The following is a 19,124-nucleotide window of genomic DNA, read 5'->3' on the forward strand; positions in this document are numbered from 1 at the left end:
CAAAGTTGAACACAGAATCAAGAAAAGAAACTTCAAAGAAAATCCCAGAAAGCATGTTGTGGGCACTCACTCTCCAAGCTGTGAGTGTCAAACCCTGGTGAGAAAAAAGGTTAGCCTAATCTCAACTTTGGAATTTTTAACAAAATCTGGGGGGCATTGCAAAAATCCAATTACACTTGTATTTGTAAAGGTAGTAAACTTCATTAAATAATGTGGTCAATTTAACTTTGGCTGCTATAACATACATACCAACATCACAACTCTGTTTTAAAAATGAAAATGACATGTACCTCCAGGCACTTAATCGACTATAAAAATCACAAACTTACAATAAACATAGATAGAGAAAGCAGGAGAAGCAGAACGACATGTTTCACCATTTCGTTATCTCCACTATGTAGATCCCACCATTTAACATCACTACTAAGTGATGAGTTGCTGATGGAGGATCTTTCATTACGTGATTGTGGAAGAAGATCATTCGTTTCTGGTGTGGTATATTTATATTAATCACTTATTTATCCCTGTATGATAGGATAACTTAGTGAGTTGCAATGAATGAAAGAATAAACAGTGGACACTTATGATATTTATGCTGGCATGGCTCGGAAACAACAGTCATTAGACCCATTATGCTAACATTTAATTTTGTTGGTGATTGTTTTTTATGTATGGCTGACAATTTGTACAACGCATTAGTGACCACTGGGTTTGAGCAATTGCCGTTAAGTGTTTTGCCCAAGGACATATACACCCACAATGGTAGCATCAAGGCTGGTATCCTCTAGATATGATACGAGCACTTTACCTACTAAACCACAAACCACGTGAATGTCAATTCAATTCTTAAGCCATATGTCCTTACCAACATATCCTAAAACTTATATTTGGCCTTTATCTTTATCCTGTACTCCTGACATTTTTAAAGAGTTTAACAGGACTCTTAAGTTAGTAGGAGTATTATAGAACTTTACTATTTGAGGTTTGTTTACATTATGTGCCATGGACAATGCACACTGTGTTTATTTTGGGTGGAGTAAGCAAAGAAACACCCTAAACTACAAGTTCCACCCACCAGATTAAATATCAATTTTAGAAAGCAAATAATATAAAGTCATCTTATTCTGCTAATGTACAATTTCCAGACAGTAATTTTTAATAGGCTTGTAATATTAATTTTTGTTAATTCGAACATGGACAAATTCATAAACATGGAAAATAAAATTGTTAAACACAGAATAATGTGAAGCACAGAAATAATATTAAACATAGAAATAATAATAATAATAATATGTAAAACCTGATTCTGATAATGAGAAACTGTCAGAGTTCGAAAGTGTTGACTTGTGAGAATCGAATAAGTTTGGCAATCTGAACAAGATTACGAGACACACGATGGTAGTAGCGAGGCACAGACCAATCACAATACAAGAAGCAATTTGCTAAAAAAAATAAAATAATTTGTTATAAAGTTTGACTTTTTCAATGTTTCAGACACTTTAATCTTTAGATTAGGGTGCAAAACACAATCACATATAAAACAAATGTTCCAAATTTCAGATTATTACCCATTATTAGTTTTGTTAATTCCTAAAGTTTGCAGCACACATGAGGTAGTAATGATAACAATTTTAGAAAAAAATCCAGTTGATAAAATGGGTGAATTTGGGGTTAAATCTCAAGTAAGCTAGTATCATGCCGTTGGACCACATGTGTAAAATCCAATAGAAAAAATAAAACTTTTTACCAGTGGTTACACTCTTGTTTTAAATGTAGTATTGCTTGTGTATTATGTGTAAGAATATAAGTTTGCTACATATATTATGTTGTATCATGTATTGCATCTCACCTGTGTAAAGCCAAGGGCAAATACGGGATTATCAACCTGGTCTATCACTTTGTGATCACTTACGCTGATAACAACTAATGTAAGACCTGCAGATAGTAAGCCTGGTACAAATATAAAGAACCATCTAAGTTGCCTGAAATAAAATGTTTTTGTTTTTAATTTAAGTTTGTTTTTTTAAAACATAAAAGAAAAAATCCAGCAAAATTTTATTTTTTGATTTCTGCAAAATATTATTTCGATTTCTGCACAGTTTTATTTTAATTTAAACCAGGTTAAAAAGTGGAAATAAAAAAGTATATCGTAAAGTTGGTGAACATGTATAAAAACCAAAGTAACAAATATTACCTATGCACAATGATACCTAGTAAAGAATATTATATGTAGGACCATAATAACATGATTATAACCTTTATTTTATTTTATGTGGGTGAATTTCTATGGCAGGGCACACAATGTGATTTTACTTTTGGGGCTAAAGTGACCCATGATTATAACCTTAGTGTAGAGTTATTTTTGTAACCTTTAATTTAGTAAAAACTCACCATAATTTTGCTTCACCATAAATCTTTATGACAAGAAGTGAAATAGCGAGAGACACCGATAAAAGACGTGTAGATTTCACTCCAAAAAAGAGCAGTGCGTAACATATCAACTAAGATAACAAAATTTATTTAAATAACAAGTATATTGGTTAATTTTAAAACATTACTTCTAACTGACAGTGTAGATACTTGTACAATATTAATATATATATATATTATTTTTGTTTCATTCAATCAAATTTATATAAATTACTAATTGTATACATGAATATTAATGTGTTACCAATGCTTACAATTATTGAACAAACCCACCTTTGCAGTGTTGCTGTAACTTTTACTGGACATTGCAACCACTGCCACAACGCACATGAAAAACTGGAATCAAAATTTAAATTAAAATGTAAAGACGATGCCTCAATTTGTATTAACAACACGTTGTAAAACTTAAACCAGAAAATAGCTATTAAAATATATACAAAACACGCTACACACAATCTTGTGCAGTATAAAAAAATCATTGTTTCTTAATATTTTGGGGAAATTTTTAGCTATATATACAAAATCCATGAACGGCCACATGTAGTAAATTAGATTAAAAAGCTTAAGTAAATCAACCCAAAGTTTCTTACCATGCTACACGTTAGAAATAAGGTGATAATATGAGGAACTCTTCGGAATTTCTTTGTGCCCATAAAAACTGCTATGCACCAAAGCTAAAAAAAATTGGATTTAAAATTGAATACAAAAAAAGTGAACTTTCTTATTTAATATTTATTACAAATGACAGCCAAATGTCAGTCACTAAGAAACATAAAAATATATCCGTGTATGACAACTTATATTTCCAATATCAATATAACAGTGTGTCCAACACATGCATTATTTGACCTACCGCGCACATTATTCCCACAATGCTCACATCCCTGTCAACGAGAATTACTTGCGATTTATAGAAGTTGTATTGCATGGAAGGTATTGAGAGTGTCCACGCACTTACATACATGATCGGTGCTGACAATGTTGTACAAAGCACCATTCCAGAAGCCAACTGTGTGAACAATTTAGCATGCAAATAACGATAAATAAGTGACATTTATATAACTAATTTTATAACTTTGCAGATCATTTTATAAGTGACATTTATATAACTAATTTTATAACTTTGCAGATCATTTTACATGATGCAGTAGGTAAGAAAGCCTTGAATCCTGGATTTAAAAAAAAACATGTTATTTAAATCTGTTATACAAGAGTTATCATATAAAATCACAGTATATCCTTTTCTACTGGGCGGGAAAAGTTAATAATGGTATAAAGATAAATTACTGAGAAGTTGCTAGCCTATCTATAACTCAATGCATCCTGCCATTTAAGTACTTCCATACAACGCATTGTTTTTTTGGTATAAATGTAACTCTAGTTTTTTGTAATATATTTTACGAGTAATTTAACTTATTTAAAGTGTTCACAATACAGCACAACATTTTTACGTAAAATAAATATAATGGTGTATTGTTATATATATGTATCTATGATTAAATTCTGTAAATTTTAGGTCCTATGTTAAACCATGTGAGGCTGCCTATAATATATGATTGTGTGAAAAATAAGCCCCCTGGGCTTTATTAGCAATCATTTTGAATGTAATTGATGGTTATTTCAACAAAAGTATGGCCTGAAAAAGCTTTTACTATTGATATCTATATATTCTTTTAATAAACATAAAGCAGATCATCCTCAAAACACAGAAAATATGAATTAGACTTTTAGTGTTTTTAGTTATTAAATTTATGTTTATTGTTGTTTTATTTTGTTAATAACAGCACAGGTTACTAACCTGACCAAACTCAATACATTTTGTTCCCACAGCAGTTAGTGCGTGGTTCAAATTGACATACGGAAAGTTTTTGTAATATTTCCTTCAGGGTGCAGATACTTTTATAAATCATACATCAAAAGTAAGGCTTTAATGTACTGGGCAAGTTGGTAATGCATTATAATTTTATCTCTTTATTTGTTTCTAAAATATTCAATAATCGAAGATTTGGAAGATAATTTCATACTGCATAAAGTTTGTTCTAGTTGCTTTGTTTTGCTTGAAAAATTCAATTAGGAAAAAATCAGGAATAAGAATCTTGGAGTCAAAGGGTTTTTTGAATCCTTGATTTAGAACAAGTAATATGAAAGTAAAAACATGTTATAGTCGCTCTGTCAAAAAGTTATTAATCATAAATTTTATTATTCACCATCCAAAATTTTAATGGATTTTAAAAATGCTTAACCAATTTATTAATATAAACTACACACCACAAGAGTTATCATATAAAATCACGGTATATCCTGTTCTCCTGGGCAGGAAAAGTTAATAATGGTATAAAGATAAATTACTGAGAAGTTGCTAGCCTGTCTATAACTCAATGTATCCTGCCATTTAAGTACTTCCATACAACGCATTGTTTTTTGGTATAAATGTAACTCTAGTTTTTTGTAATATATATATATTATGAGCGATTTAATTTTTCAAAAAAAATTGGGAAAAAAGTCTCGCAGTCAAAGGGAAAATCATGCCAAAGACTTTTTGTAAAACATTATGTTAAGTGCCAGAATGCTACTATGAAAATCAAACGACTTTTTTTTGGGTTGCAATAACGGTCATAGTTATACGAAACCATTATACTGAACAAAAATCTTAACACATGCAATTCTTACCCTGTCCACTTCCATGCCATATTTGGTTGCGTAAATGATAACGGATGGGGCTGTAGGGAAAGTCCCATATAGGAACCCAAAGTTTGAAAGCGTTGTTAAGTAAGATGTGCTCGTATTTGTTGTTGTGTTTGTGATTTGAGGAACATGCACAGGGAGCACAGATGAGAAGAGGTACATGAACAAACGGATCAAAATCGGAAGCAGAAGACTGAAAAAATATATATTGATCTAAATATTTAACTTTTATTTTATAATAATTATTTATATAAACACGGCTATGATGTAGATTGATGTTTCAAATCATTTGTATTATTTATCATATAAACAAGGCCAACTTTGGCTGTCATAATCCCATATCTCCTAACGTGTTTCACTGCATAAACTTACTAATAAATACAGAACATTAAATATAGGTACTAAATAAAATAATAATGCTTACATTTTTGCGACTATTAGCACACATGGCACCAGCAAATTGACTCCTTTTTGTTTCGATAACTTCCCAACCATTGAGAGACCGAGATAAAACAGAGCAGTGGCAGAGAATGAGTTAGCTAGTGTGGTGAGTATCTGTTTGGGCAGATACGGCAGCTTCCTGCGTGAAAAATCATGATTGTCAAAAAAATAAATTTTTAAACTTTACAAACTTATTTTTGAAAGTAGTGCCCTATTTTATTTGGTTTAGTCCCCTACTTGGTGCTTCACAAACCCTTTTGAAGCTTTGCTATAAATTTCTACTTTTATATTTGGGTTGCACTGTTGAAATATTAATAAAGAAAAGACATTTTCACTCAGCTTACCCGCCACAAATAAAGTGAAATGCCAAGCCCAGAAACACCATGAGCACAATTGGGTTAAAGAGAACCCCCTTGAATATTTTAAATGCAAGTTTCCACCCGGTGATGGCTGTTTCCACCTCAACCGACTTCACAGTGCTGCAACTCTCTAACAATTAAGATACAATAACAAATTTACACAAATTAATAAAGTCATTTTTGACTTATACACATAAAATTCATTAAAAAAAACTTTGGCAGATTTGCAACAAAAGTTGACACATGCAAGTTGCAACATAAAACTGTAAAGTGTAATTTACTAAAGACTTTTACCTTTTCATGATAATTAGGCATAACCGAAGTTTACTTTACAGGCATAACTAATTTGTCTCAATGTTATTATACTATTCCTATTGTACAAAAAACAAAACATATGTTTATAACATTTTGCATGTCTAACATACTTAAGGTTTAAACATTCTTTCTGTTCCTGTAGATGTGAGATTTCATTAAAAATTTATGAATCTGCTTTACATTGTATTGGACATTGTAATTTGAAGGTAAATGAATGAATGATTTATTTTATAGATCTGATAAATCTAAAGACAAATAATGTAACAATAAGAGATTCTGTAATTTCCAGTCCATACATTTATTGTTCCATTTTTAAAGTTTATAATTAATAAATATAAATAATAAGTGCATAGCCTTGTTTGTACAGTAGTGAGAACTAAATATTGTTTCTGATGAGCTGATTAAGAAACTTCAGTCAAACTACACCTCCATGTAAGGTTTATGGACCAAGTAGAATTTGAACCATTTTAAATGAACACACTCAACCCTTAGTAGAATTTTAACATTATATTATTATCTCCCATGTGTTTATGCATAGAACATACCAGATGAAGGACAATCATCACACGGTGAACTGTCGAGCTCATTCCCATCATTAGTATCACTATCTTCCTTCCTGTTCATATCACAAGCTATTTATCATGAACATTCTATGTTAAGGTATTAAAATCAACTACATAACATTAATAATGTTACATACGACAGGGCCTACACACTTACAAGCTAATATAAACTTGTTTTTTGTAAAGTTATAAAACAATAACACATCATTTATAATTTAATATATAATATATATAAATATATATAGAGCCTACATAATTTAGTATATATATATATATATACAGTTTCATAGCCCTATGAAGTTAAGATTTTGAGTTGCATAGCCTAACCATATTCTTAAACCCAAAGTTTTAAAATAAATCAATGCAAAACGTCAATTACAATAATTTATATATAAAACTGAACTATATCAAACAAATATTTATAGATCATATGAATTATTAAGATGTGGTTATAGCTGGAAAAAATGATAACAACATGTAGCACGGAAAAGACCTTTACCTCCACTGCTTATCTATTTCCAGCATTATAAATCCAATAGGATTAAGTATTAGAAGGCTTACTGGTGCAGCCAAGTAAATGTACTGAAGCAATTCTGGATGGGTCTTGGCGTATAAAACTTTAACTGTGAAAAATACCAGTATAAATGTTTCAAAAGGTTAAGCATGAAATTTTAAAGAATCGCTACATTTAAAAAATTGTAAATATTTATGGCCAAATACTATAACTAAACCGGGATAAAAAGTACATGAGCAAAATATTTAGTAAACTGTAAATCTTTGTTCTAATTTAATAAGACCGTGGGCCGTCCTATGGCAAATCACTCCAGTGAACCTCTGGTTTGGGCCAAAGTTCACTCTATCACCTAGATAGGAGTATAATGAGTCTAGAATTAACACTTACCAATAGGATAACCAAGGGCAAAGTCATTGCTCTGTGTCGCAAATATTGCATATAATGCTGAACGCCCAACACCATTTCTTCTTAGCATAATAAGAGTTAACACAATTACAAGTATGAACACAGTTGCTTTACCGAACATACACGCCAGCATGAAAGACCAGTTCACAGTTGCAAAGTTTAATTCAACCATACTTTTGAAAATAGTGGCAGGCAGTGCAAAAGTAGCTGTAAAGAATTAAAGAAAATAAATTTTAAGATTATTACCTGTATAATATCAAAATAAATGAAATTAGCGGACAAGATTTGTCAAAGACACATGTTGGATAATGTATGTGTGTCAAATGCAGCCCACATGTCAGAGACAGAGAATGCATGCTATTGTTTCTAGGCAAACTATGTCAGTTGTAGATTGAAAACAGATAAACAAATTTATAGCAGAATTTGGGTTACTGTTAATAGAACATTTTTCCGTAAAGGTTAGATTTGACACACAGTTACATACATATCCTGTTTATGATAACATCTACTAACCAACAAAGTTACTGATTCCTTTCCCTTGACTTGGTGTAACAACGTTGAACCAACCAGCGAGGTAACCAAATATAATGATTACAAAGCAATTGACCAATGCAGGAAAAAGATTTGTAAATCCAGCTGCAGACATTTTTGAGATGTTTCACTAAAATTTCAGGGGTATTCTTAGGTGAAGACTTGTCCTGGGCAGTACTGCCACTTTGTGCAAACAGAAGGAGTGTTGCTTTATGTTTTTTTACATTACTCCATGTCTGGTGTAACGTGTAACTATTAAACAGATTGTTGACAATATCCTGTTTCCTGTTGGAAAAAGTATAAACACACAATAAGTCTTTATACAAGCAAATTATCCGATGGTGGACACAAAGAACATAGATATTAGCAAGTAAGGACAAGGCCGCTATCTTGTTTTCCACATGTTTCCCCGCTCAAACATCGTTGAACTTTACATGCGTAAACCGACATATTTGCTTATTTTTGGGCAATGTTTGGGTTATTTATGTTACAGAATTATATACATTTAATGCATTTGGCACCGGCATTGCATTAATTTTAAATATTTACGTTTAAAAAGCAAATTCTCAAGTTTTGGTTGGCTTGTAAAATATTCAATTATTTTTAATTTTGATGGATCGTAATTGTTTTCTGTATCCTATAATACAACACTTAAAAAAAATGATTAAAAGTCCAAAAAGTAGTTAAAATATGAAAAATATTCATCTGTCGTCCATGCTTATGCATGCATTTCACGTCTCATGTGGGAAACAAGATGGCGTCCATTGACCATTGTTTTCAAACAATGGCTGTTCTTACTTGTTCGTATATCTATTTACTTTGGAAGGACAAACTAAAGTTATTGGTGGGAGGATAAAACAAAATATAATTACTTTCTTATTTTAATAAATTCCGCATTTGCATATTGAATGTTTTTAATAGATCTTATTTTTTATATTTGAAGACCACCTTCTGTCTTGACAGAATATCCATGATTGTTTAAAACTAAAAACAATTCCTAACTAATCAGCAATTCCATTTTCCCCAGCAGGAGCTTGGTCAGGTTCAATGCCCAGCTGTTTAAGCTTAACTGCAAGCTTAAACAGGTAATGGTAGCATTCTGCCTGAGTTTTAGCTTGTTGCCAATTTTTGCCCCATATATATACACCATGGCGGCGAACAAGAACTGCATTAGATTCTGGATACAACTCCATTGCTTTCTTCATTCTTCTCGTTAGATCTTTTTCATACAGTACATTTTCGACTATTGGTACAATAAGTGTGTCAATGTATTTATGAGGTTCATTTGAAGAACCTTTTTTAATTCCTTTCAACATTTCCTGGTGAGAAATACGGAACTCTTTCCCTTTGAATATAAGTGATGCAAGAACTGCATCTTTACTATGGCTGTGAAGAACTGCTCCGGCATTCCGAATTGAATAAGCATTCATAAACAGTGGTGCACATTCAGTTAATTTTAGACTAGCGGGGTTCTCCAAAACTTCACCACTAGCATTGCATTTAAAGATTTCACCGGGTTTAATCATTTCTTTTTGCACCCCTGAAGGAGCCATGTAAATAAAATCTCCATGTTTAACCGACATACCCCCGCCTGTTCCAGTTGCCCATTTGAGGTCATACATCCAACTGCACAATTTAGGAATGAGGAAGTTCGGATGTTTTTCATCTTCGCCATTCTTATTAATATCATCCGTTTCTACTACTTTTGCTCGTTTCATTTTTAGAAGTCTATGGCTTTCCTTTCTTTCAAAATAATTAGGCAAGTCTGGGTATTTATACTCTTTTATCACGTTTTTACCTCAGCCAGCCAATCCTATGATGAACTGACGTAATAGCGCGGTCTTGTTGTTTTATTAAGGTAAAGGGGAACCCCCACTTAAGAAACTACATGGGTGTCGTGCGCTACGTGCGGTGGTAAATAAAATTGTAGTGGTTTTCTCCGCAACTTCGGAACATTTTGTTTCCTTGATTTTACCAGTATTGCACAGAAGAATTGTTCACATCTCCACACCATAACGCGGGCTTATTGTTTTAAACAACTCGTGCCCGCTTACGAGTTACCACATGGGTAACTTTGTGGGTGAATACTTGTGGAATATTTTCCCATTTTTACAGCTCGCAGTTTAGAGAACCATACTGTTAAATAATATAATACAAGTTGTTGTTTGTTATTATAAATAAACTATCATGCCTGTCTCGTGGCAAAGTGGTATTATAGCGTGCCTGCCAGGTGAGATTAAAGCTCCTCTGCTACATTGTGGGTGTATGTTCGTTTTCCTGCCACGCGGGAATAAAGCAAGTTACATCATTCACATTCATGCCTATCTATGAAAATTTAGTTGTTTTGCATACATATAGAATAAGGTTCAAAGGTTGGGGGGGTGAGAGACGGGACTTCGTTAGCACATAATATCCAATTATCCTGATACTGTTTTAAACAATTAACAACCGTCTATGGGAGTCGTGAGGATGATATATTTGTTCGAAGGTTCTTTTTTACTACTAAATGGGGCAAAAAATAGAAAGAAAAAGTTCCCTCCACTTCTCAACCCATCCTAACTGTTAATTCGCACTTTTTCGTGAGTGGGTTTGCAGCACTCAATGCGATTAACAGGGGTGGATCTGTCGTTCTCTGTCTAAATAGCCTAACTCACAGCTCACGAGCCACCGAAGTTCTGAATTGTTTAATACACGACACGTGAACTAGAGGTTACGACTATTTCGGAACGCAAACCGGTTAGAATAATACTTCGTCCAAAAGCTATTTCATCTTTTAGTTTAGAATGAGCGAAAGGGACAGACACGGTCAATTAGGGCCGTGTGAAAAAGTTGTTGGGTTTGTGGAAATCGTAGCGGGACGACGCTGACTCTATGAAATGGGACAACAGGACGGAAGACGTTAATGAAATGAATAATGGACGACGTAAATAGAAGGCTACAGCAATATTAACGATATGTACATGTATAACTGCCGATCTTACACTAACTATATCTTCAATATCTTTGGAACGGAACGTTGGAATGGACAAGCCATTAATCCTTCGCACGTGCATGCTATGGCGCTGTAAACCATGGTGACATATCTTGAATACATTGCCTTCATACAACAGTTCGCTCGCCGGCAAACAAGCAGAATCTGGTAATTTCCCTTTAGCTAGCGTAATATTATCAACCCTGGAATTTGTTATATGCAACCATGGAAAATTAAAACAACATAAATGGTAAGCAAAACCGTATTCCTTATACATACCGATAATTTTCTTTAGTCAAGTGGGCATGTCGAGACGCAGCGGTTTGGAAAATCGAGAACGTGGCAGTTTTCTCTCGAGCTTGATATATAGTGTTAACGGCAATATATGATTTTCAGCGTAAAGCCTCGAGTCCTAACCCCTTGAACAGCGCGCCTTGAAACCGTGGTACGGCGACTGGCGATCATGATGCGATAAACTTATCCGAGATACAAACTGATAGTTATACTGTTGCAGATATAGCTGGTGTTTTGCCTATGCTTTAAGTACGTTTGTACAAGGTCCTTATATTTGGCTTTATAAATTCTGATTGTACAAATATAGGACAGAATTAATACGTCATTTTGATCTTTATTTATTTCGTTGTAGGACATATTCGCTAGTTTGTTGCTGAAGTATTTCCTAGCTTGCAAGTTGGCCTTCTATATTCCCAGACAGCTCAACAGCTCCCTAAAATAGAAACAACGTCAGTAAGGGGTAGATTAAATAATTGAACGCTTGAAACTTATTTATCCTCGCGAAGCGGGGAAACGTTGGACGTTATAACTTGGGTTTTATTGTTTATAATACACCTCGTGCCAGCGCATTCATTCGTAATTTTGCGGGTGATTATTTTTTAGGTTGTTCTGTTATATGTCTAATAAATTTTAAATAAGATTTGAAAAAGACACACAAGTCAATAATGGCAGCAGCGACGAGTGTGAATGAGCGATGACAAAGTGTTTTATAATAAGTTCTAACACGGCCTACTATAGATCTCTAGTAGGCCGTGGTTCTAACTAAACATATATGCAAAAAGGTTGGAGATTTGCACATGGGGCTTGTCTTTAATTTAAACGATCCGTTTTGGACTACTGGGTTGAAGCAATTAAGTGTCGTTCCCAATGACATGCGCCTTGCATCGTTGGTGTCAGCACGCAATCAATGAAGTATTTGTTGACCTTCGAAATGCACTCACTAATACGTTATTTGTTAAATCATTCAAACTGTAGATTAACTATGAGTTTAACTTACATCGTATAAGGCAAGTTCAAGATTTGTGAAGTTGAAACCGTATATGGTTGGAAGTGCGAACCCGTTCCTTAGCAATGCTGAAAAAGAGAAGGGGTTATTATAGTATGTTGTGATAAGATAGATATCGGGGTAAGATGATTCATATTTTCATTCCCTTTTATCGTCCCAATTGGTAGTAAGCAAAAACTCTTTATTTTATGACTGTATCCCCGCGACTAAAGGAGTTGTTAAAAAAGATTAGAAAATAATGCGTTACCGCAATTCATCTTGTCCCACAGTAGTCTATACATTCAATTACAATACAATTACAAGTCACAATTATTGCACAAAATGGCACTTAAAGGTAGCATGAAAGAAACACAGCACAACCAATAAAACATTCCTTACTATTCAAAGCAGGGACGACGTTTCGTTTAATAATTCCATCTAAAAGAATTTTAAGTCCGGCCACAGGAGCGTCACCAACAAGACTGCTTTTTTGAGCCAATGTAAATTGGACTGAAGTTATTTGAGCGCCGACAGTGCTTGTAGAGGCAATCACGTTGCCGGACAAGGTTAAGTTCTATAGCAAGTAAATGCATTCAGTATAGGGTAAGATGGATAAATGTATTGAGGTAAGAAAGTTTATGTGTTTACTCTCTTAAATCGTTTCATTTGGTAGTGAACAAAGATTATTTATACAGGTATGAAACCACATCCTCACGACTCTAAAATAAAGTTGTTAATTATTAAAAACACGATAAGAAAACATGGCATATTATGTGCAGCAATATTTGAATAGTCATGTTGATGTACCGCGTGTCTAAAAACAATTTTAGTCAAAACTTACGGATTCCAGAACTAAAGCTTCGATTTTCTGCCCATTATTATTCACGGTGAATCCAATCTCTGCCATACCTGACAATGTCACACCTGAGGATGCAATACTAATATCTGGAGGATTCACGATCGAGATTTGAAACGATACGGGTCTGAAAAATATAAAGCGGGATTTGTGTTAAAAAGGCATACCAACGAAAAATGAAAATTTGTATATAGATAAAGATGCTCAAATGTGATCTGAAGGTTCCATCAAATTTCAAAAACGAAACACAGCCTCTGAAAAAATCTCGTGAAAAAAAACCGCTGGAGTCAGATAAATAGGGTTCTAAAAAGAAAAACAGGCACCGAAGTTTGACCGTTTCTAGTTTCTAAAAATGTTAATACAAAATATGGAATCACAGTGTGTTGTACTTAATTTATATGTATAAATTTGGATTCTTACTTTACTCCGTATTGACGAAAGCCAGGCATTAGAAAACTCATCGTTAGTGTGTTTATGGGAATCGTAACGAACTGAGCGATCTGTAACGAAGCATATACGAATATTTAAATACTTGAAGGTGTTACAGTTAGCTATAGTATCAGTCTATAGAAAACACAATCACCCGTCAAGGTACAAATGTATTAACTCGTAAATGGACACGTGTATCAAACATAACACACATTTTATAACAGTCGACTGTCGTTTCCTAAGCACGCGAAGATAAAACAAGTTATATTCATTCAATACCTGAGCTGGAGTAACATTAAGTAGCCCAGCACTGTGCAAAGCGTGCACCAACGTCTTGGCTGTGTATTCACCAGCAATTAATTTTAGCATTCGACTGGAGCTGCTGAAGGCTCTGAGAGCATGTCTTGGGAAGGTGTAACTGAGGAAGAACAATATTAAAGGAAGTTTATTTTCACTTTTAAATTTAAAAGCCCATAGTGATTTAATTAGACGTAATGTGCAATACGTTTAGAAAATGTACAATTTCTATCACATTATATTCTGAAACTTCAGGACTTTCAATTTTTATTAAAACGACAGATTTTAGGCGTTGGAGTATAAAAGATGGTCCATGGTTTTATTTAATTTTATTGTCCGTATTTGGTTTTAAACATGAGAATATTTACACTGTACAACCGCATCCCCATGACGCGTGATTTATAAAAACACTATATAGCTATGTCTGTTTTTGAAAAATTAGCCAATTATATATACCAATACATTGCATATGCATAAACCTATTACACCGTTTGTAGGACCTATTTAACTTACGTTATCGTGGAATCATTGCCGGGATAGCATTTTCCATTCAAACCAATTTCAATAAAGTCTGGTACAGTGGCAGGTGGTCCATACACAGATGCATCCATTCTGACAGTGCTGATTATTGGGACTCCAGCTAAAACAAGTAAATTTAATTAAAACCTTGATTTGGCATTTGAATAGTATAAGACGGGATTGTTAACGTGACTCTTACATTAAAAAAATTAAGAAGACATTCCAACACAATTAATAAATTTAACAAAAGCGGGCACAATGAGGTGTATGGATATATGCAACAGACCACCGTGTTGTAACGACGTCGTTGCCCTGCCAATCAAGCATAAAAAGTAACGTTCAATGGTAGAGTATTTTATGCAAAGAGTTTAGTTATTTAAAAGTTTACCAAGATTTGTGGCAAAGAAATTGTTCACACTTCGTCCGAGGTAGTTTCGCAAAGACGCGCACACCTGAGAAAAATATTTTTAGTCATTGTTTGGTTACATTTATTTATTACAGAACAATCGTGTTATAACAACTGTTGTTTTTCGTCCACGCGAGGAAAAAGCAAGTTACATTTATTTATGTTCTTGCTGTTTTTCTTTTAAAGTTCTTGCAGAATACTTTACAAATATCAAACTTACCGTGGAACTAAACGTGTTTTTCAAATTTTCTAAAACCACTTTGTTTAGATTGATTTGGTGTTCTGGTGATAGATATGCATTGATGCCTGTCACTATTGCTCCTTGAGAATTACCAACAACCACGCAATTGGTCGGAATGGCCTGAACATAAATTGTTATTTTAGTATGAACTAAGGTAGCAAACCATATTAAACATAACTGAGAATAACCGTTAAAAAAGAAATATATATATATATATATATATATAGTAGGGTGGAGGAAGACGAGCACATAATATCCAAGTATCCTGGTTGTGTTCTAAACAATCAACAATGGCCTATGGGAGCCGGGAGGATATGATTTTATGATTCTCCGAGTGTCCAAAACAGTTTTACTAAATGGGACGAAAAAATAAAGTTAAAAGGTCTCCTATCTTCCCACACTTTACTGTAATTGTCTATTTAAAACTCGACAATAAACGAAATGAACGAAACATTTATTTTATTTTGAGGAAAAATGCAGAATCCTGTATTATTTTTCTAAGTGTAACATGCTGAAGTAAAAATACCGTATTCCTGAAATACGAAGTATTAAACTATAGAAAGCATAGATATCTTACCACAAGAACTTCGTTCTGGATGGTGAGTTCAACGAACGCCGCAAAATTATTGTTGGTGAATATTGCAGAAAAATCTCCGCTATTCACAATACTGTTGCAAAATAAACAATAACATAAAACAATTGTTTATTTGTTTTTGTAAATATTGCTATCCTACTACCAAATGGAACTTTAAGGAGGAATGAAAACTTGGACCATCTCATCCCAACTTACTATATAGATACATTACCTGTCACCAGAAGATATTTGGTAACTTCCACCAAGTGCAATCCCCATAGAAGTGGAGTGAAACACCAAAACTCTCGGGGGTAAGGCTGAGATACGAGACGCGTCTCCAAACGTCAGTGCATTTAGCGACACACTATGAATAACATTACACTTATTTTAAATTGTGTGTTTAGAACACATATTATGCGTTATAGCTCGACGACAGCATTTAAAAATTAATTCTTACGTTAAATTTGCTCACGGTGCAAAAATATAACCTAACTTTCCTTTCTTACATTTTGGCTAATTAAGAACTTAAATGTGATCTTAAAATCACAAAACAAAAATTGCCACAATATCTCTTCCAAAATAATATAAAATGAAGTTCTAACTTACTTTATAAGTGAATATTTGTAATTGCCGTCGTCTATGTCGAAGGTCGCTTCCACATTTTCGAAACTAAGACTTGCATATTCCTCAACAAAGTTTACAACCGCGTTTTTAACTGCAACGTAAAATTAAACACTTTTTTGTTTTTTAAGACGAAATTAATGGTTATATTTGTTTCAGTTGTCTGCGTTTATAACAGGTGTTCTGTTTCTTACACCCATGGCCTACTCAATGTATTGAGTAGGCCATGTTACACCTTGTGCCCGCTCACGGGTTACGGCATGTGTATATAGTAGGATGGGGGAACATGGGACATTTTATCATCATATTTGGATATTCTGTGCTAAAGGTGCCCCATCTTCCCCTGACACACTTTTTATATAACTTTATGGAGGATTATTTTTTCATGTACATGCCTGATAGTTCAGACAACCCATGATTATGTGGGACAACTGGGTCAGATCAATTGCTGTTATGCGTCTTGCCAAATATACACCCACAATTGTATAGCAACGTTGGGCCAAGAACCCATGACCGCGGTGCTAGAGGCAGGCGCACACTAACCACTTTGTCACAGCACTGGTTAAACCGTCTTTACATGAATAAGACTGAACCATTCTTACAAAAAATCCCAATATCGTTGCATTCTCTTTGTTTAAACTTAAGTGACGTCATGCCTTATCGTATATTAGTTGTTCTGAATGGATATCGGTCATGGTTTTCATAGAATCTTATAGATAGATCATAAATTTACTACTGTGATATTCCATTTTATAATTGATAATTGTAAACCGAACATAATGTAAGTTTTACGTATAAGTAAAAGGTCGTAAGTGAAGCACAGTTTATGCTATTAAGCTATAACTTTATATGTTAAGAAACATCGCTATACAAGGCTCTATATACGGTTTAAGTATAGGACTTACCAAACTCAAGCAATTCGTAGTTCCCTTTTATTTTGATCCCTGGGTGCTCACAGTTCACTGACAACGCCAGGAGTGAAAGAAAAGCTATCAACTTGCCTGTCATCTTAATTCCTAATTTAAATATAGCCAACGTATGCCACCTCTGCTTAAACTATATACAAATAGAAAATTACTACAAAGTTTAAACTCTGTATATTAAATACAACCAGTCGTATAACTCGGTTCAATGCGAACGACGACGAAATATATCTTGCAAAGTGGTCAGTGCGCTAACCGGTGTTTTATAATCTTCATTTAGGCCCGAGGGCGACATATTATATGAGCTTGTTACCACCATATTCATAAAACTTGTGTGTTTACGCCGAATTATAAGCGTTCGTGACACAATTGTCATACTTTTGCGGCAGTTTGGTAATCTGGAAAATTACGTTTTCTTGTTACAGAAAAAGGATGGCATTATGTGTACTTAATTAAGATCATAAACTGAGTATTTTTATTTTATATTCAACATTCTAAGGGAGTTTTGTTTTATTTCTCACGGAAAATGTGACCAGTTTAGTGAACTCCTAAATCTATATTATAAAGAAGTTTATCGGGGTGGTATATGGCCAGCAGTGCCAATAAAGTGCAGTTTTGGAAACGAAATTGTTTTTCAAACATCTGAGGTCACTTTTTTAACGACCCACTGAAACCATATAGACCAGAATACTAAGTATTCTTATACCAATGTATAACCAATTCAGTAAATGGTAATTTATTACTCCAGTATAGTTGGGGTAAGATGGTCCATGTTTTACTTATCCTGAATCATTCAATTTGGTAAGCAAAGAATAGTTACAGAAATATTTGATTGTATATTTTCACGAGTTTTTAATTTTTTTATTGAAAATTCCCTTTCATTAAAGTTGTTTGTCCACATTTTGACCACTTGCCGACTTGTTAGACATCGTAGACTTAATGGAAATGACATTTCTTATAACTAACACATTTGTTACGATGCCCTGGCCTAAAGCACTGTGATAATTCAGTTCAAATGTATAATTTTAAATTAGTTTTTAGGACGCTAATTAGAAGTCCTTGGTTTTAATATTCGACCAATTGGCATTTAAAAAAAAACACATCTTAACCCTTTGGTATTACAATATTTCTTCAGCTGTAAAAATCTCGCCTTTTTTCCTATTCTGGTTTGTCACACTGTGAGATCCTAACTGTGTTTTAAACAATTAAGAGCAATTTATAGGAGTTGTTCTAATACAGTTTTACAGTTCTTTTAGTGTTCTTTGTTTACTACCAAATGGGATGAGAAATTAGAATAAAAAGGTGTTCTTTCTTCCCCACCCTATTATACACGATGGTATATACCTTTGAAACTATTTTTATTTGGGTGCAGCATTTTAAGAGCCTAATCAACAATTGTCATGATATCTGTCCACGAAACATCTATATGTAATTATGTGTAACCAGAATAGATATAACCCTAGTTTTCCTAAAAAATATTTTTTAAAGCCGTGCGTCTTTTTCATTTTAAAGTTTACGCGGGTATGTTTTGTTATTCCTCTGTTTTGGTTTTGTTATGTAGGCCTTATTTGTCACTGTCCCGTACATAGTTTTAAAAATCAATATTGTTTGTCCGTAAGGTGGTGTCAATGAGTCTTTCGAAATATCGAAAACAAACGAATTGGTACATAAAGTGACCCGTCGTCCACGTTTATGGTCATATATTCTTGGCAAGCTACGCATCACTATGTGACGTGTAACCAACGTTCAAACCCGGAAATCGCGT

General features: G+C 33.7%; 3 protein-coding genes across 5 annotated transcripts in view; all 3 read right to left on the bottom strand.

Annotated features, from left to right (window-relative positions):
- Positions 1 to 8,521, bottom strand: part of LOC100177427 (integral membrane protein GPR155) — a 13,027-nt gene extending 4,506 nt beyond the window's left edge. For all 3 annotated transcript variants that reach the window (XM_018813148.2, XM_026834122.1, XM_026834116.1), the window contains exons 1-15: positions 8,226 to 8,521; positions 7,695 to 7,919; positions 7,293 to 7,416; positions 6,776 to 6,846; positions 5,901 to 6,045; positions 5,540 to 5,695; positions 5,101 to 5,308; positions 3,284 to 3,439; positions 3,021 to 3,104; positions 2,704 to 2,766; positions 2,392 to 2,501; positions 1,850 to 1,982; positions 1,301 to 1,442; positions 330 to 487; positions 1 to 94 (exon numbers count right to left, since the gene is read on the bottom strand). In XM_018813148.2, coding sequence (XP_018668693.1) covers positions 1 to 94; positions 330 to 487; positions 1,301 to 1,442; positions 1,850 to 1,982; positions 2,392 to 2,501; positions 2,704 to 2,766; positions 3,021 to 3,104; positions 3,284 to 3,439; positions 5,101 to 5,308; positions 5,540 to 5,695; positions 5,901 to 6,045; positions 6,776 to 6,846; positions 7,293 to 7,416; positions 7,695 to 7,919; positions 8,226 to 8,358 — 2,002 coding nt within the window. In that variant the 5' untranslated portion in view covers positions 8,359 to 8,521. The remainder of the gene's footprint in view (positions 95 to 329; positions 488 to 1,300; positions 1,443 to 1,849; positions 1,983 to 2,391; positions 2,502 to 2,703; positions 2,767 to 3,020; positions 3,105 to 3,283; positions 3,440 to 5,100; positions 5,309 to 5,539; positions 5,696 to 5,900; positions 6,046 to 6,775; positions 6,847 to 7,292; positions 7,417 to 7,694; positions 7,920 to 8,225) is intronic.
- A 7-nt stretch (positions 8,522 to 8,528) lies between these two features.
- Positions 8,529 to 10,435, bottom strand: LOC100179775 (methylthioribulose-1-phosphate dehydratase). The gene has a single exon (XM_002125331.4). It carries the CDS (start codon positions 9,959 to 9,961, stop codon positions 9,245 to 9,247), a length of 717 nt encoding a protein of 238 aa, XP_002125367.1. The 5' UTR covers positions 9,962 to 10,435; the 3' UTR covers positions 8,529 to 9,244.
- A 1,387-nt stretch (positions 10,436 to 11,822) lies between these two features.
- LOC100182107 lies at positions 11,823 to 17,505 on the bottom strand. Its single transcript, XM_002125134.4, has 13 exons — positions 17,342 to 17,505; positions 16,422 to 16,530; positions 16,048 to 16,179; positions 15,819 to 15,909; positions 15,221 to 15,361; positions 14,983 to 15,046; positions 14,589 to 14,715; positions 14,058 to 14,196; positions 13,770 to 13,849; positions 13,335 to 13,476; positions 12,893 to 13,067; positions 12,506 to 12,582; positions 11,823 to 11,941 (listed from the first exon to the last, which is right to left on the bottom strand). The coding sequence occupies exons 1-13, from the start codon at positions 17,442 to 17,444 to the stop codon at positions 11,894 to 11,896; spliced, it is 1,428 nt and encodes a 475-aa protein (XP_002125170.1). The 5' UTR covers positions 17,445 to 17,505; the 3' UTR covers positions 11,823 to 11,893.
- Between the last annotated feature and the right edge of the window lie 1,619 nt (positions 17,506 to 19,124).

The sequence above is a fragment of the Ciona intestinalis genome, chromosome 1, assembly GCF_000224145.3.
Source record: "Ciona intestinalis chromosome 1, KH, whole genome shotgun sequence".
In the NCBI taxonomy this organism is placed as follows: Eukaryota; Metazoa; Chordata; class Ascidiacea; order Phlebobranchia; family Cionidae; genus Ciona; species Ciona intestinalis.